This window comes from Sphaeramia orbicularis, chromosome 21, assembly GCF_902148855.1.
Source record: "Sphaeramia orbicularis chromosome 21, fSphaOr1.1, whole genome shotgun sequence".
In the NCBI taxonomy this organism is placed as follows: Eukaryota; Metazoa; Chordata; class Actinopteri; order Kurtiformes; family Apogonidae; genus Sphaeramia; species Sphaeramia orbicularis.
This window is the reverse complement of record NC_043977.1, coordinates 41,131,346-41,149,605: the sequence shown is the minus strand read 5'-3', so window position 1 is coordinate 41,149,605 and position 18,260 is coordinate 41,131,346. Positions and strand designations below refer to the sequence as shown.

Genomic DNA, 18,260 nt, shown 5'->3' with positions numbered 1-18,260 from the left:
TAAGCTGGTTTCCTCAACTCTTTATCATGAGAAAACACACTTTAATAGCTTGAGGACATAAAATAAACATTTCAAGATGATGACACTGAAATTCATAATGTCTGCTATTCTCAGCTTCTTTATGATCATTACTGCATTGATGATACAGACCTGATCAAAATCTTAAGACCAGTTGAAAAATAGCTAGAATTTACCTTTTGCACATTTGGATCTTAATGAGGTTTTAAGTACAGCTACAATATACAAAAGCAAGAAGGGGGAGTGAGACAAAAAGCACTTTGAAAAAGTAATTTATTGAAAACAACAAGTAAACTGAAATAGGCTGTTTATCAGCTGATCAAAAGTTTAAGACCATCGCTCAAAAAATTACAAAAAACTCTCCAAACCAGATCAAAAAATTTTCTCAGTAGGACTCAGTAATGAGTAGCTCCACCGTTCTTGTTAATCACTTCAAAAATTCGTTTGGGCATGCTTGATGCGAGTGTTTCTAGGAGGCTGGTGGGAACATTGCTCCAAGTGGTGAAGATGGCTTCATGAAGGGCATCAACTGTCTGGAACTGATGGTCATTTTTATAAACTTCCCTTGCCATCCATCCCCAAATGTTCTCTATGGGATTTAAATCAGGGGAACATGCGGGATGGTCCAAAAGAGTGATGTTATTCTCCCTGAAGAAGTCCTTCATCAAGCGAGCATTGTAAACTGCAGCGTTGTCCTGTTTTTAAACCCAGCTGTTACCACACAGACGAGGGCCCTCAGTCATGAGGGATGCCCGCTGCAACATCTGCACGTAACCAGCCGCCGTTTGACGACCCTGCACCACCTGAAGCTCCAGTGTTCCACTGAATGAAAAAGCACCCCAGATCATGATGGACCCCCCTCCACTGTGCCGGGTAGAAAACATCTCAGGTGGGATCTCCTTGTCATGCCAGTAACGTTGGAAGCCATCTGGACCGTCAAGGTTAAATTTTTTCTCATCAGAGAATAAAACTTTTTTCCACCTTTCAATGTCCCATGTTTGATGCTCCCTGGTCTAAACGGGCAGTTTTGTGGCGTTGTAGGAGACGAGGTCTTTGAATTCGTTTTTTTGTTTTTGAAACCCTTTTCCCGCAGATGCCGTCTGATGGTTATTGCGCTGCAGTCGGCACCAGTAAGGGCCTTAATTTGGGTCGAGGACCGCCCTGTGTCTTGACGGACAGTCAATCGGATCCTCCGGCTCAGCGCAGGTGTAATTTTTTTGGGTCTACCACTTGACTTTTTGGTTCCATAATGCTCAGGATCTGTCAAAAAATTTAGAATGACTGTCTTACTGCGTCCAACCTCAGCAGCAATGGCACGCTGCGAGAGGCCTTGCTTATGCAGCTCGATGATCCGACCATGTTCAAGAAGAGAAAGCTTCTTAGCTTTAGCCATCAGGAGGGCATGACCGTGTGAATGCCCGACAGAAAATGAGAATTTTGAGCAGATTTTGGCTTTTATAGCCTGTGGTCTTAAACTTTTGATCAGCTGATAAACAGCCTATTTCAGTTTACTTGTTGTTTTCAATAAATTACTTTTTCAAAGTGCTTTTTGTCTCACTCCCCCTTCTTGCTTTTGTATATTGTAGCTCTACTTAAAACCTCATTAAGATCCAAATGTGCAAAAGGTAAATTCTAGCTATTTTTCAACTGGTCTTAAGATTTTGATCAGGTCTGTATGTCAGAACGGAGATTACCTGACAACAAGTCAGCAAGTGTGATAAGGCTCCAGCACCCCCATCACCCACACAACAATTAAGGGGATCAGAAAAAGAATGAATAAGTAAATTAATGATATGTCAAATGTATGTTCATGAGAGTAAAATACTTAAAAAATTACTTGTGATATGGACAGTCTGCTTTTTGTTTTCCACTTGGTTTGGGCATTATTTCCATTAGTAGTGTCAGGTGGTCAGAACCCTACACCGATATGACTGCTGCAAAGACGCAAACTGAATGTGATATCTACGAGTATGACGGCTGATAAACACCTGCTGTGGCATCACTGACTGGTTCACACCCACATGCTTCACAGCCACACAGTCCATTCCAACAGTTTTATGACATGGAAATTTTTTTTTTTTTTGTTCCTGTTAAAAGTTTTTAGAGGCCAATATTGGAGTATGCAGATCATCAGATTGCACTGAAAACAGTAAAGCCACAAAGGCCAACATCGTCTGCCTTCCCCTATTGTCTTCTGACTTTACCCACTTCCTGTCTTTGTCTCACAGTGTTTGGACGTCTGATGATGACACGCAGCGGACTCTGCTTGTTCTCTCCTCATATTTTACGCTGACAGCCACGGCGCTGTCGTACTACATCGTCGCTAAGGTGACGAAAGCTTTATTCATCCATGCCTGCCATATGCTGAATACATTACGCACCATGTGTGTGTGACATTAACGCCAACAGTTTGAAGGTTACACACACTTTAAGGCCATGTTTTCACACTCGCAGTACCTTTCCGGGAATATGTGTTCATTTGTCTCTGTGTGTATGTGTGTGGTAATGTCCTCAGGGACAGAGGTCATGTGCAAACAGAGACATATGTCCGCACATGTCGTAGTCTATGCCTACATCAACATCGGTGAAACAGCGAAGGTGTGTGTCGGTTTGGATTTGACAGCTCAGCTCAGCTCAATCAAAGGTCAACACTGGTGGAAAGAAAACGATCGGACAGCCCATCAACAACAGATCCGACACAGCAGCAGATTATTAAATGGAAAACAAAAGCCACCACGGGACAAAAACCCTTTCCTCTTCTTTTGGGAACAATAGAAGGTTTCCCACAATTCCAGAGTAAATTGACTTCCAGGACTTTATGGAAACATTTTGCTCTTTTCCAAAGATTTCGAGAACCTTGGAACAGCTGTACTTGTACAATATGGATGACAAATGATAGACACACTGAAGCAATCAAAATGAAATCCTTACAGAAAAAGGTGTTTTTACGCAAACACAACAGGTCAATTAAATTAAAAAAAAAACTGGCATGTGCAGGTGCGTAGTGATTATACATCTGTGTGTCTACTTATTCTTTGAAAATTTCACATTTGGTGGCAAATCAGATTACAACTTGTCATGCCACTATAGTATTAAAACAGTAGTATTAAATACAGGGTGTCCCAAAAAATGTATACACACTTTAGCAGTTGATAACTTAATTGTTTGTTTTTTCTTTGCAGATTAAACCCATTGGAATTAATGATGGCAGCCAGATTAAACTTTGAAGAAAGGTGACCTGAATTGAGAGCAGCCACTGAACATGAATGCACGCAAATAAGGGAATTGTTTCGTGATGTGTGTGATTCCATTGCTTGGTGTTGTCAGCAGTGTCTGGACCAGAACAGACGTCACTTTGAGAACAGGCGGTGACAAAACAATAAAATTATGTTTGTAAATTCTATTACATTTTGAAAATTAAATGAATTTTAATAAACACCTACTTTACAATTATTTAAAGTGTGTATACATTTTTTGGGACACCCTGTAGCTCTTAATGTATTGTTCAGACCTTCAGAACCTTGTTAGGAGAATTCTCTTCTCTGAATTATCCAGACTGGGTAAAGTTTCATTTCGTGCTCCATTGTTTATTTCGCTGTTACAACTCCCTCTATATCAATATTTGTTGACATCTGGTCAATGCTGTGCAGTCTTCCACATGAGATGATAGGCAGTGTTTTATTTATGACATAAACCTTATTTTATTGCTACAGTTTAACCTTCATGTTATTCCATATTTACTTTTGCCTGGATTCATTTTGATTTCTGCTGCAGTTCAGAACATTTTACTGTTAGAGTATTAAATGTTGGTTTGGAAATGAACATTCAAACATATTCACATTTAAAGAATCTATTCAGTTTGTTTGTAACTATAATTAAAAGCCTTTTCTATACTTTCATGTTTTAAAAAATACTTTTTTATATTTGAAGGGGAAAAGTGGTTCTAAATAAATGGGAGAATAATACTCAAATATAAGTAAACAGTGAAATCAGGATATGTGATTTTAGTTTTTCCCATTTTCATACCGACGTCCAAAGGACATCATATAATGTACAGACGAGGCACATTTGTGTTAAAGCAATTAATTTGTTGCCTCTGTGAATTCAATAACTTGTTAAAATAAACTGCTGATGTTCCATTATGGTTGTTTAACAGTTTCTAGCGTGTCTGGGTTGACCGCCTTTCTCCAGTCAGTGTTATTAATCACGCAGCCATGGTTTTGGTTAAGCAAAGACTTGCAAAACAGTGCATTTCTCTTCTCAGATCTGTTCTGGGCTGCTTTACAGGACTCATACATCATATCAGAGCCTGGGAGTCCTGGAGTGGCCCACTGACATGTCTCTCACCGAGGGGCTGATGAGCAGGGCCGACAGTCGCTGCTATTTCAACGCGCCAATTTCAACACATCTCAAAACCACCTCAGGGAGCGCCGCAGCTCGACCCGCTGTGAATTACCATCAGTTCTTTGTGGACTCTGAGAAGAGCCCCAGAGCTCACCAACTCTGCACCAAGTCAAGCCTACGGATGGAGGACTTTCCTGACGCTGCCACCCGGATACCCCGCTGGGCATCCAACACACAGGATCCAGTGTTCTTCTTCTGTCGTAGGCGCCCCATGCACCCCATTAACACCGGCATCATGCTGAAATGCACCTTCACACACCTCCCCCCCCTTCTCTGTGTCTTTCGTCCTCTCCGTCTATCTCTCACTTTGGGACCTGTTAACGCAGGCAACCAGCAGGGCTGTACCTCAGTGAGGTATTGAACAGGAAATGGAGGTTACTGTTTTACCCCTGACATCTCCACCTCACGCCCATTCTCCAAAAAAAAAAAAGAAAAAAAAAAAAGAAAAAAAAAATAGCATGTGTGTTACTGCTTGTCAGTGTGGGAATATACCTCAGCTTGAAACAAAGTGCATGTAACCACAGAGAAAACTTACAAGAACACAAAATCTGAGAGATGTACTGGTGGATAAAACAGAACACGGAAAAAGAGGACAGAGGCTGATGGAAAAGGCAATGTGGTAAAAAATTAAAAAATTTAAAGAAAACCCAGTGAAGACTAGGGCAGGTTTTTTCTTTTTTTCCTCCCTGGAGGGGGAGTGAAGGGGAAGGCCCAAAAGGAGCGTTTGATTAAATCTGCGGTTGACGTGTGGGACAGGTGAGATTGATGAGGTTCCTCTGAGCTTCACACTGTGCAGAGAGCGGGGGTACAGGAACAGAACGCTGCAGTGTGGCCGCCAGGGCTCGGGGCCCGCTCGCGCCGTGGGGTCCCTGGGCTGATTAATGGGACTGGAGGCCCTTCAAAAACAGCACTCCCCGCAGACAGGGCATGACGGTGCTCCAAAAATAACCGTGCAGGGGAGGCAGCCCCGGCCTCCGGCTCTAACAGGCTGCGGCTTCTGAAGGATCCAGGCTCGAATACAGACGAGGGGGAGATAACCATGAGGAGCAGCGCCGGCTCCTGACAGGAAACTGTAGTGTGGCTCATTAGAAAGCTAAACTTTAAAGACTTTGTGGATTATGAGAAGTGACAAACAGTGACAACTGATGGCGCAAAAAAAACACCAACTTCACTTGATTTCACTAAACTATTTGGAACATACATGAGAAAAATATAAACTGATGTAGTATCAAAAAGAAATCTTCTGGGGGATCTAAGAATAAATGGTGGACGCTAAAATGTACACAGCAGCTGTAATGACAGCTAATTACCAGATATGTAATCTATAGTTTATAAACACGCTATACTGTACAGATATTTGATGGTATAAGTAAGGGTTGATCCAATAAGGTCAGTTAAATGCCGTTTTGAGATAAGTCATCAGATTATTGGTTATTTTTCAATTACCTGTGAAATTTGCTTAAATAAGTGAACTGCAAACATGCTATTGGTATAAATACAGTATATTAGACATTAGCTGCCCCACTCTCATTAAAAAGTACCCACCATTTAAGAAATATGTGATGCAGTTTTTCAACTCTGCAAACTTTTTGGACGCCGTCTTAAAGGAAAAACCACTTCCCATTTCACTGATGACCTCTGTGCCGAGATCACTGCAGTTATGAAGTGTTTGCCTGGAAATAACTGAGGGGAGGTGCCTTTTGGCACAATGTACCATCTATTTTTTACTCTTTTCCATTAATGTTCTGCATCATTTTTCACAGATTTTCACTTTTGCTGCTTTATGATAAACCTTAGGGAAAACTACAGCGATACTGCTCGTTTTAACGACTTGGCAAAAGCACACTTTAACACCATTGCATTGTATCTGCTTGATCAGTTTATAATCTGTTTGACAATTCACTGACACAAACTGTCACGCTAGTTTGCCTACAGTATATCCAAGATCACATGTAGACCAGCTGCACGTAGCAAGAAAAGCCCACACCAGCTTTATTTAAATATGACTTTTTCACTCTTAGGTAAACACATTCATGCCAGAGCTACTTGTTTCCATGCTGCGGCTCTTTCCAAAATGTTTCTTATGTTTCCATGAAACCACTTCCTTGTGTTGACAATGGAGATGTTTAATTTAACTTCAAATGCAGGAAATAAATGACTGACAGAGGAGCTAATAATATCTGAAAAAGACATAAAAGTAACAGCAAAGCGAAAAATAACCAGCACACACTTCATAAATTTATCAATATATAATTATGGTAACACTCAGGGTAAACATCCTCCTGCAGCTTCTCTAAAAACTCCAGTCTGTTCTTGCTGCAAGCAGTGATTGCTGACTGCAGCTCAAAAGTATGACACCAGATACCCACATACATATGGTTTAATTGAAAATGTCAGACTCTAACCAAAAAGGTACTGAACTAAACTTAAACATGAGAGAAATAGTAACATTCCCCTGGTAACACAGTGGGTGCACGGCTGAGAGATTCAGTAATTCGACTTAGGTAGATATGAATTTCTAAAAAACTGGAATATGTTGACATATGGGATAGTTTGAAGAAATGGGCCCTGGCTGCAGAATGACTACGACAGACCCAATTACACAGAGGGGACTGCTGAGAATTAGCAGGCTTTTCTGACAGTTGAAAATAAATAGGGCAGTTAATGAACATCCTCAAAGGGGAGGCCATGTTTCCTCGCTCTCGCCGGCCTCTCCCATGTGGCGCGGCAGCCGTTCTAATGGTTTTAGCTGACACCCGAGTAAGTGAATTTGGAGCCGAGGAAAACAGAGAAGCAAATTAGAAGTCACTTCCTCTTTCCTGAAGCCCGGGGCTGACATGACTGATATCAGCCAATAAGGGGACCACAGGCGAGGGACGGCTGGCCCGGGAGCGCCGCATTTACAGCTGACATGAGGCTGGAGGCTCAGTCAAACACTACAAGGCTCAAATGGATAACTGGGTAAAATAGATGTGTATATCACTCATTGCCTTTAGGACAGAGGTTTTGTGATCATTCCTGTTTCTGTTTGTTCAACAGCAGGATTAAGCAATAATTACACCACTGATTTTCATGAAACTCAGTGGAAGAGTAGAACATAGGTCAAGGATGAAGCATTTATATCCTGGAGTGGCCTTATAAAGAGGAGTGGAGCAAGGTTAGAATAGTTTTGGATCTTTCATTATAGTTTAGTTTTATTTAGTTTTGCCTTTTTTTCTCTAATTTAGTTAGTTTTAATTAGTTTTTAGAGCAGGTTTGCTAGTTTTTATTAGTTTTTGTTTTCGTGTAAATGCTTAGTTTTAGTTTGGTTTTATTTTTTTTCATATTTTTGCCATTGTATTCACATAAATCCCAAAAAGGACTCTGCTACTTTCTCCCAATTTTAGTCTCCATGTTGCAGGTAGAGTGGGGACGAGAAGACAACTCTAAACAAGTGACGAGAAGTGACGGACCTTGAAGTGCTGTATGGTGCCATCAGCTAAAATTGCTCAGGCGAAATAAATAGATTTGGTATCGATCCAACATTGACAAAGACAAAAACGAAGGGAATTTTATCCATAATTTTTATATGTTTTAGTTAGTTTTGTAAGCAGACAATACAGTTTCAGTCAGTTAGTTTTTTTTCTTTTAATTACAGTTTTTATTTATTTCAGTTAACGAAAATGTCTTTTCCAATTCTAGTTTTCGTCATTTCGTTAGTTTTCGTTAACGATAACCTTGGAGCGGAGCCTTTTTTATCATTGGTGAACCCTATGCAAAAGGCTTTAACACACTGGTGGCATAATGAATAAATGACAAGAAAATACAAAATACTCGCCCAACGAACAACAGCCACACAAACAAGGTCAGACTACATTTGCATCAGCTCATTCTACTTGAATAATAATGAATTCATCTTCATGTTTCCTGCGTGTCCTAGTCTGTCTGCTCAACCACAACTTATGTCGGTCAGTGTCTATATAATTTTGCTTCTTTTGTCATAGAACCCAGTGTGGCTGGAGATCAACAGGTTGTGACACGACATCTGTTTAACACAATTAGACTGGATGGAAAAAATATAAACTTACACCACATGCACCATGGGAACAGTCAGTTACAGTAAGCAGTGGCATCAACTGACAAAACAAGAGGAAAACACACATTTCTAGTAATGAACAGATTAACAGAGGGGGTCAGTGTGTCATATTTATTGACATTTAGTGGTGAAGCTATGATTTCAACCAGCTGAATACATCCAAATGATCACCTATGGCAGCTGCAAAAATCCAGCAGTCATTGCTTGTTTTGTTCATTCTGGACTTTTCAGTTAAGGGGATAACTATGGTCTACATTCAAATATAGTTGAAAACAGTAATGCACCTTAACACTGGATATCACCGGCTATAAAATGGAAATTGAGCTACTATAGAAACACAGTAGACTACCTGTCATAGAGTAAATGACAGTTTAACCCATAAAGACCCAAACATCCACCATCTACTAAAATCACCTACTGATATAAACTGTTTAATACCCGTTGATCCACTAATCCTATCAATACATGTAAATAAGTGGTGTAAAATGTAGTTTGTCATCTTTTCATGGTCATCAGATATGACCCATTTGGACGTTCAGAGGCTCTGTAGTTACTGTGGAAACACTGTCATCTTCTACAACATTGACTCACCAGTCAAACACATGGAGTTGGATCAATGACAGTGAATGAAGACACTGGGTTTATGTTCAGTTAATGACAGATTTTAGTTGAAAAAAATATTTTTCTTCCGTTTTCTCTGTTTTTGATATAAGAAACCTCAACTTTACTCTGGGCTTTAATGAACATCTACATGATTAGCAAATTAAATGTAGAAAAATATCAGATTTTCACTGAAAAAACAAAATACAGAAGATAATATTACAATAAATGGTAATAAATCACTTAAAGACAGTTAATTATAGAGAAGAATTAATTTGGGCACTGCCACAAATGTCACACTGGGTCCTTATGGGTTAATGGATGCATGTGATGACATGTGCAGTGAAAGAATTTATAGTTGTTTTGGAGAGTATCGATATTCACCTGAGAAAGAACATAAGCAATTTTGATCAATAAGATTAAATCAAATCTGTACAAATGGTAGAGAATTTAACTCATTTGCACAGGTGAGCTAAAACATTTACAGGATGACAAAAATTGCATTTAAGATCATTTCAGACCCTGCATTCAGATGACAGGAAGTAACTGTTAATTTGACTAATTATTAATAATTTTCATACATTGCAGGAATTTATAATAAAGAAATCTAAATTTGTACAGCTGAACAGATATTTAGACAAAGACAATCAGTAAATCCTGGATCCTTCATCCCCGCAATCCAACATCAGCTCTTCCCTGTTTTGCTTCAAAACCCATATCGCCAATATGCAATACAGACTTTCTGGCAGAAAGTCTACAGAAACATTCTGTTAAACAATCTTCAATCACGCAAACACATGACTCAAGCTCTACTGAGTATTTAATACAAAAGCTTTAATATAAATGAGGCTACAAAATACTGACAATAATGGTGCCACCATTGATACAATACTCATCCCCATCCATAGTTTTTACAGTAAATTAAATAAATAAGATGTTTGATCTGTAGTATAAATGCATCACCTTCCATCTTTTGCCTATACAAGTGCTGTCCCCTTACGTTCTGATAAAAGTGGACAGTAATGACCACCATTATCTGTAACAAACCTCATTTGGAGAAGCACAGTACTGTCGGCTATCTCACAACATTTCTGTCAAACCTCAGAGCGTCTGACAAAGGTCTAACTTCTTCTTTGCATCAGTCCGTTGAGGTTCAGTGACTTTTCAAACACACATTTTCCAGTGCAGACAAACCTCAAAAAAAGTGTCTTGTTTGACGTACATCACACCTCAGGGCTTTGTGAGCATACTGGTGTTTGCACTCAGCCGTCCACATTTGGAGAAAATTAAAACAAATGAAAGCCAACACTTCATTTCTGATGTTATTGCTGGTAATGAAGCACTGCTGCGATGCTTTTCGAGTCCCCCACTTCCACCCCCTTCCTCCACTCTCGTCGCACACCTCTCCCGCCTCTCCAGAGACCTGGGCTTAACAAAATACAGACGGGGTGGCGGTGAACGTGCATACTGTATTTCAGCTCATACATCAACCTGCAACGGGGCTTTGAGCAGATGGACGAGGGTTTTAACTGCGCCGTAATGCAAGAACAGCACAATAATTAGCATCGTTGTTGTACTGAAAAGCACTAGTTATTCTTACGTGTGCCATGGGACTCGTTGTTTGCCTTAACACCCCATTTGCCTCTGCAAGGCAGCTGTGCAATAATAGGGAACTCTAAGCTGAGTTATAGTACGTTTCTTAAATGCACTGTGGCAAAAAGGTAGTGCTACTGAGGAGGTGATGTCACATGCCAGACTAGGACAGGAAACCAGTCGAATAAACTGAAGGCAGACGAGGAAAAAAGGTGCAGTTGCATATAAAAGACAACCATTAAGGATCGTGCAGATTAGAAGGAGGCACTCATGGAAGATTTATTCACAAAGTCTGATTTAAACTCAAGCTGGACCCTTAAAGCAATTAAAAAAAGCATGAAAACGTAATTCTAAATACATTTTATAGCTTAGTAAAGCTGAAGCCAACACAAGTAATTAAACTACACATACAGTATATCTAAACATGGATTGAGATTTAAAAAGGTTACTTTAACACTATTTTCTGTGTTGACATGTTCTAATTTAATTTCATGGTAAACCATTTTTCTTCCACGTGCCTTTGCTATTCGACCTTCAGTTTGTGATTTCCTCTGTTTCCCAGAATGCCTTTCCCTTAGGGACAGGGTGTAACCATGTTTGCTTTCAACTTTTTCTTTAAAGAAAAAAAGTCTCTCTTTGACACCAGAGCTGACACTCACTGTTGAGTTTTAAACATTTTCGGCTGTCAAACTAAAAGCAGCTGCTGAACATACCCAAAGCTTCCTTCTGGAGCTTCAAAAGACTTCCCTGTGTTTGGTACATGTCATAAATAGGATTTTCATTGTAACATACCAAACCAGGATCTGGCCTTTGTCCAAATGAGACCAAGGATCATATTTGTTCAGATTAATTTGTTTTAGAATTAGGGCTACAACTAAATATTACTTTTGCTCTGATAAATTAATCATTTTGTAAAAAAAAAAAAATTAAAAAAAAAAGAAAAAAGATCTTTTGTAAAACTCCAAATTCTAAAGCTGTTTCATAGATTTGATAGACTTTAAAAAGGACAGAAAATTAGACAAATACTTTGTGCTTAAAATACTTCGACAGTCAATTCCCAGAACAGTCCCAATTGACAATGTCTCTCTGTTCTAAATGAAACATCTTTGGGCTAATGACTGATAAAAGCAAATATTCTGAAGACATCACTTTGGGCTTCAAGTAATTTTTTGACAAAATCTCAAATAACGTTGATGTAAAGCTGCAGGGTTTGATAGTTTTCTTGGCACCACTAGGCCAAAGTTATATGTATGTTTCATCATATAATGATTCAAGTGGTGCAGAAAAAAAACACAGATTCTACCAACTTCTTTGGCATCTATTTACAGGCTGTAGAAAATCAAAACTAATCATAAATGTTTCTTTTATACAAGAGTGACTAATTACCAAATGCTGTTACAATTTTCTCAGATGTGACTACTGCTCTACGCAGTGAAACCACACAAAAGCTTGGAAAAATTTTCTGTTCCACAGTGGTGTGAAAGTGATGTCAGGTCACCAAATGAGGCTAATACATCAGCTGACACAATGGCTGATTTTAGTCATTATTAAATAACAACAGTAACCGCGCAGCTACAACACTATTCTCCCTCTAACGACAATTCATACAATAAAATGACCGATACATCAGCTTATACCCAAGTTCAGACGATACATTCATCTCTACACGTAACTGGAATCTCTAAAACCTCTTGAATGAGCTCAGAAAAAAACAAACAAACAAAAAAAAAAAAAAAACCACAATCACTGAAGCCATAAAAGGCAACACTTTTGAGTCACCCAAAATGAAACATGGGATTATTTTTTCTCCAGATGGTTAGATTAATAGGATGTATTAATACCAGCTGAACATAGGTATCAGCTGATATATTGGCTGATGTTGGTCAATGTGGTATTTTAAAAGTTCTTTGATAAATTTGCATGACTGAATTATCCCAAATTAATTGACTGTTCAAAGATAGTTTGATGAGTATTTTTTAATATACATATATGTTTATAATGAAGATTTATTTGATAGAAAAGGCGAGGTTTATCAGCCATATTGTCACTTAATATTAGGTGTATCCCAAACGATCCATCATTTTCACTACTTAATCAGCACTAATGCAATGATTTACAATGATTTACATATAGTATGGGCATCAGAAGAACTTCGTTGCAATGGCTAATAAGAGATTTCTCATATGGTATTAATGACTAGCACCTCAAAAAACACACCTTGTACTTTTTTTTTTTTTTTTGACAATTATTTTAATTTTCAATTCCAGATTTGATGATTCACTAGTCTGACAGATGTTCAGTGTTATTTTTTTTTTTTTCTTCTTTACACACTGGCATGTAATATCAGCCAATTAATCAGCTAATGACTTTTTCTTTTCCAAACAAATGTAACTGTATTGGTCTTTAAAAATCCACTTCAGTTTTTATGAATATATGAATTATAATATTTTAATTTTTCTTTCTCTGTGCATAAATAAAAAATATCTGAATCTGAATATCTATATTGTATCCTCCCAGTTGAGTAAAATACATTGAAATGTGATTTGTTTCCAGTATTTCACAGCCCTAGGGTATTACAACCTACGAACTACACTGAGGACAACTGTAAAAAGTAATTTAACCACATGTTAATAACTATGCAAATATAAATTGCACGACCAACAAACTTTTGCAAAATGTAGACAACATATTGGTTTAATTACATGCACTTACTTACCCGCCACTCGTGTCAAAATACATATGTTCCAATTTATGTTTAGATATTGATCTGTTTTTGTTAAAGTAAGACTTTGGTGAGCACAGAGAAACAGATGAATGTGAAAATGTCCTGTCAGTGTCATTGGATTACATGTACTGTGTGTAGTGTACTTCACTAGTCCCCAACACTGTATGCAACATGAGAGGCACAAACTGAGATTAATAAATACAGGATGCATGAGTATTCTGCGGGTAAAATAACCTGTGTAAATTGAACAAACCACCTAAACTAGTGTGTGTGATACTTGATCACAGCCTGAAAAGGAAACCATCTATTCTCATCTTCGACGCTTTTCACAATGAGACAAATACAAACAGCCCTAAATCACATGAAACCCAAACCAAAGATCTCATAATGAACACAGCTTTATAACTTAGAATAGTTAAAATTAAAGATAAAACCGGTGGAGATAAACAGAAGGACACTGCCAGTAGAAATGACACCAGTACAAACCAAACCTGACAGTCTGTCAACATGTACTCAGACTAAACACCAAAGTCCCAATGTGTCGGAAACATTTACCTTGTTTTCCGAAGAGGCTGCGACACAGAGTAACCTTCTAGGAGAATTAAACTTTTGTATGAATCTGAGGAGACGGTTCATGATGTTCCGCATGGGCAGCGCCATCTTGGATTATGCCTCCAAACTACGGTGGCTTTGAAAGGTCAAACAGTACAGCAGCGAAGTGCAATGAGAAAGGAAGAAAACCATTCAAGACATTTTCTTCTTCTTCTTCTTCTTCTTCTCTCATTTATAGGATCACAACCAATATTTCAAGATATCATCCCAGACATGACAGAAAACATTCTCTTACAAAAGTGGTTTAAAATTTAATTATGTTCTGTTCCCACCGTGATATACTTTGTTATAATAATAATCTTCTAATAATCATAATTTACTAACTCTTGAATTTTAACAAGTAATAATTATGACTCACATTGTAATGAAACCGTTTATTAATGATTTTAATTAAATAGGAATGAGAAGATTTATTTTAATTATCACTTATATGTCAATAATATTTAATAATAAGGAATTCATAGCATATAATGATGTCATCATTTTGTCAAAATCAAAACTTAACATTTATGTCAGACACACTGTATCTTGTAATTATGAAACAGGATTTGAATATTACCAGACAGCAAGCCATAATTATTACAACATTAAATTCTATGTTGAAATCAATATAGAACAGATATATTATAAGGTTAATAATATTTCATTATTATGAAAACTCATACACAAATCTTTCTCTTATTCTTCAAATATCAAGCCACAATTCTTACACAATTAGTCACAATAGCACATAATATTTAACAAATATGAGATTCAAAGGTATTGCTATGACTGTTCTTTCCTTCAAACAGGTGCGCATAAGTAATACAAACACCAATTTGCTCAGTCTCAACTGTAACAATGCCCTGGTATGAGACATATTTGCATGATACCATTACATATTTCAGATAAACAGGTAAAAATTACACAAGAATGTTACAAACTGTTGTTTTATTTCATCTGCAGTCCATTGTCAGAAATACTGGGTGTACAAGCTGAAAACAACACATTGTCTCTCATTCTCTCTGCTAAAATGTGCACCAGCTGCATGATGTATCTTATAAGCATGCGAAGCCTATATGGAGGAGGAAGATATGCAATTACACACTCTCCCTCCACCACACGCAGCTATAGAAATGTGTCAGACATGTGCGGTTTCCTCATTGACTAAGGTCTCTATGTTAATTGGATGGTGTTGTGTCTGGTTTGGCCGCTTCCTTAACAACCGAGCCTTCCCAGAGAACAGCTGCAGAACTCTTCTACTCCATAGTCATTACAAACTGCCGATGTATATGTACTATAAGTGATTATACTACAGCCTGGCTTGGGTTACAATATGTTTGCAGGGCACACTCCCTGCTCAGAGTCTCTAGGACTTCTCATTTTTGGAAGTTACCAACATCTGCTACTGATTTTTTTCCCTCCACCTTTTGCATCTGGTTGCATTTGTAACACAAAATACAGACTATCATTCCATATTCATTATTATTTCCCGAGGCACTGAGGCTGAGCTCTTTGGTGCGTCAGATTTAACGGGTATGTTCTCTCATGGTTGGGCGATGGGAGATCTGGTCAGTGGGAGATGGATTTGTATTCTTTTTGGTGTGTGTGTGTGTGTGTGTGTGTGTGTGTGTGTGTGTGTGTGTGTGTGTGCATATATGTATGTTTTCAGCTCCTGTTTCCTGGCCACCCAGTAGAGGTTGGTCCCTCTTCTCTTCATCTTCTCTCTACCTTACCTCTGCTTCCTTCACTTTTGTTTTTTATATTAGAGAAATTCCCCTCCTTCAATCAAGCAAAATAGGTTTCTTCTGCTTTATATTTCTTTGAGTCCCTTGATAAAATATGGTGGTAATACGTGGCACTGAGGCACAATGGGGTCAATATGGTACAGACTGAAAACTTCAAAACTGCCTTGGGTCTAAGCATCTGGCATTGCACTTAAAAGCAAAGTGTGCAACTTAAAGTTTGTGTCTGGAGCACAGTTTAAGATGAGCAAAGTGCTCTGCAAAACAAAAAGTATAACAGCATATGTAAACCCACCAATGACCAGTATTGTCATGAAATAGTAACAGTCACAGTTTACCGACACGTTCAAAGATTAGCGGGCCAAAGAATCTCAATTCAGCCTCCTGAGACCTTGGATCCTCGCACAAGGGCACAACACTTCTGGTTTCCTGCATCTTCTAATTTGTTCATATTAATGTAAACCCTTGGCTCCATTAGTAGATATTTGTTTGTGCCAGCTATTGGTAGCAAAAGCACAATAGATAGAGATTAGATTAGATGAAACTTTATTGATCCCACAACGGGGAACTTTACTAGTTAAGGCAGCAACAGGATAAAGTGCAAGAAAAATGTGCATGCATAAAGACAAAAACAAATACAACAAAAAATAATAACAATAGTAGTAATACAACTCTATAGTATATATGTATATACATATATACACATACATAAGTAGAAAAGCACAGTATATTAATCAGTGTAATAATACTGTGTTGAATAAAAAAAGACTTTTATACATTTTAATTAAAATTCACTGGGGCTCATTAAAACTAAAACTACTTTACCTACAAACATTTCAACATTTCAAGATTGAATCAAAGATTTTGTTGTCAATTCACTAGATGCACAGAATAGAATAGAATAGAATAGGCTTTATTGTCATTATACAGGTTGTGCAAGGAAATTATAGGACATACAAAGAACTGACACACTGTTTCTCTCTTACCTTGCTACTAAATTCCATGCAATAAAAAAGAGGTAAAAAAAACAAAAAACAAAACAAGAATAACAATTAATAAGTGGTATAAAAGATAAACTATAATAGAATATAAACGATATAAATCAAATCTATTTACAAAACATCTGAATTTTAACATCCATTGTTTGTCTGATTATCCATAAAACTGAGTGTATGCATTTAAACATTCGTCTGTATTTATGACTTTGACTTCATTTGTCAAAAGTTCAATCTGACCAGAGATTTAACATCAGATGTCATGAGGAGAGTAGTGTCTGACTCAGCTCTGTCGGTGTAACGTAGAACATGCTCATATTAATATACACTATATTAACAGCCAGACACCTTTTTTAGGAAGAAAGCACGGGTGCTTTTTTTCTGCCTTCATCTTACTGGGAATTAAAACGTTAAATCTGTCCATCACTCAGTTGGAAGCAGAGCAGAAGAAACAGAAACTGAGCAGCAGAAAAGGGTGAGAGGCCATTCAGGTGATGAGTGAAGACGCTGTGCTTTCATCACAAAGCCCCTCTCCTTTTCCCATCTGGGTCCTTCATTTTTCATCCTCATCAGGCTCTCTGCACCTTCATCTACCACTCCTGCACCCACTCGCCAGCACCATTAATCCCTCATTTACACCTTAATGCTCAGTTTTATCATCATCTCTTAATCTTCCTCTTAGTCCTCATAGCTTTTCTCTCAGTTATTCTCCTATTTTCATGCTTCCTCTCCTTAATTTTCTGACATTTTTGTCATCTTCGAGTCCCTTCTATACCTTTTCGTACCTTCATAAAGTTGTCCATCTGTCCACACAGACAAGTTGGTACAGTTATACACACTATTGTTCCATTTTTTTCATTTAAGACGTGTGATATCCCAGAATTATGCAGGTTTTTCTGGGCATTCTTTGGATTTGAGTGGGGTTTATATATTTTCATAAACAAACTGTATGTCCTCTACAACTAGAGATCAAGTTGCATTACTGGGGTATTAAAAAATAAAATAAAATAAAATAAAATATTTTTCAAGGTGGATGAAGAGTCGACAGAGGGAGATTATGGTATGCATGTGTGTAAACAGAAATATTACCGGGGTATTCATTTCACTGTCAACAATTTAGAACAACTGTCTTTTCTGGAATAAGGGCAAAAACTCTAAATGTAGCCACTAACTTAAAGATTTAATGTATAATATTTAGAGACATCTGGTGGTGATGTTACAGATCGCAACCAACTGAACACCAACCTCATCCTCCCTGACAGTGGCCACTAAAAACCTTAAAACAACCTTGTGTTCACATGATTATAGACAAATTAAAATGGAACTATGAGTAGAATGATTCAATATCCTTAAATCTTCTGCACTGGACCTTACTAGAACTGTAACAAAACATAATTAAACTGTTTAGTATTGTAGTAATAGTACGACCTAACTTTAACTGTGAAACATGGCAATCCTCATATTTAATGATTTGCATTATGTCGACCTGCTTGTGCCTTTTTTCACAGTAGACA

At 37.9% G+C, this 18,260-nt stretch overlaps 1 protein-coding gene across 1 annotated transcript in view; it reads right to left on the bottom strand.

The window, feature by feature from the left end:
* Positions 1–14,075, bottom strand: part of wars2 (tryptophanyl tRNA synthetase 2, mitochondrial) — a 43,013-nt gene extending 28,938 nt beyond the window's left edge. The window contains exon 1 of the mRNA XM_030125842.1: positions 13,971–14,075. Within this exon, the coding sequence (XP_029981702.1) occupies positions 13,971–14,075 (105 nt within the window). The remainder of the gene's footprint in view (positions 1–13,970) is intronic.
* Between the last annotated feature and the right edge of the window lie 4,185 nt (positions 14,076–18,260).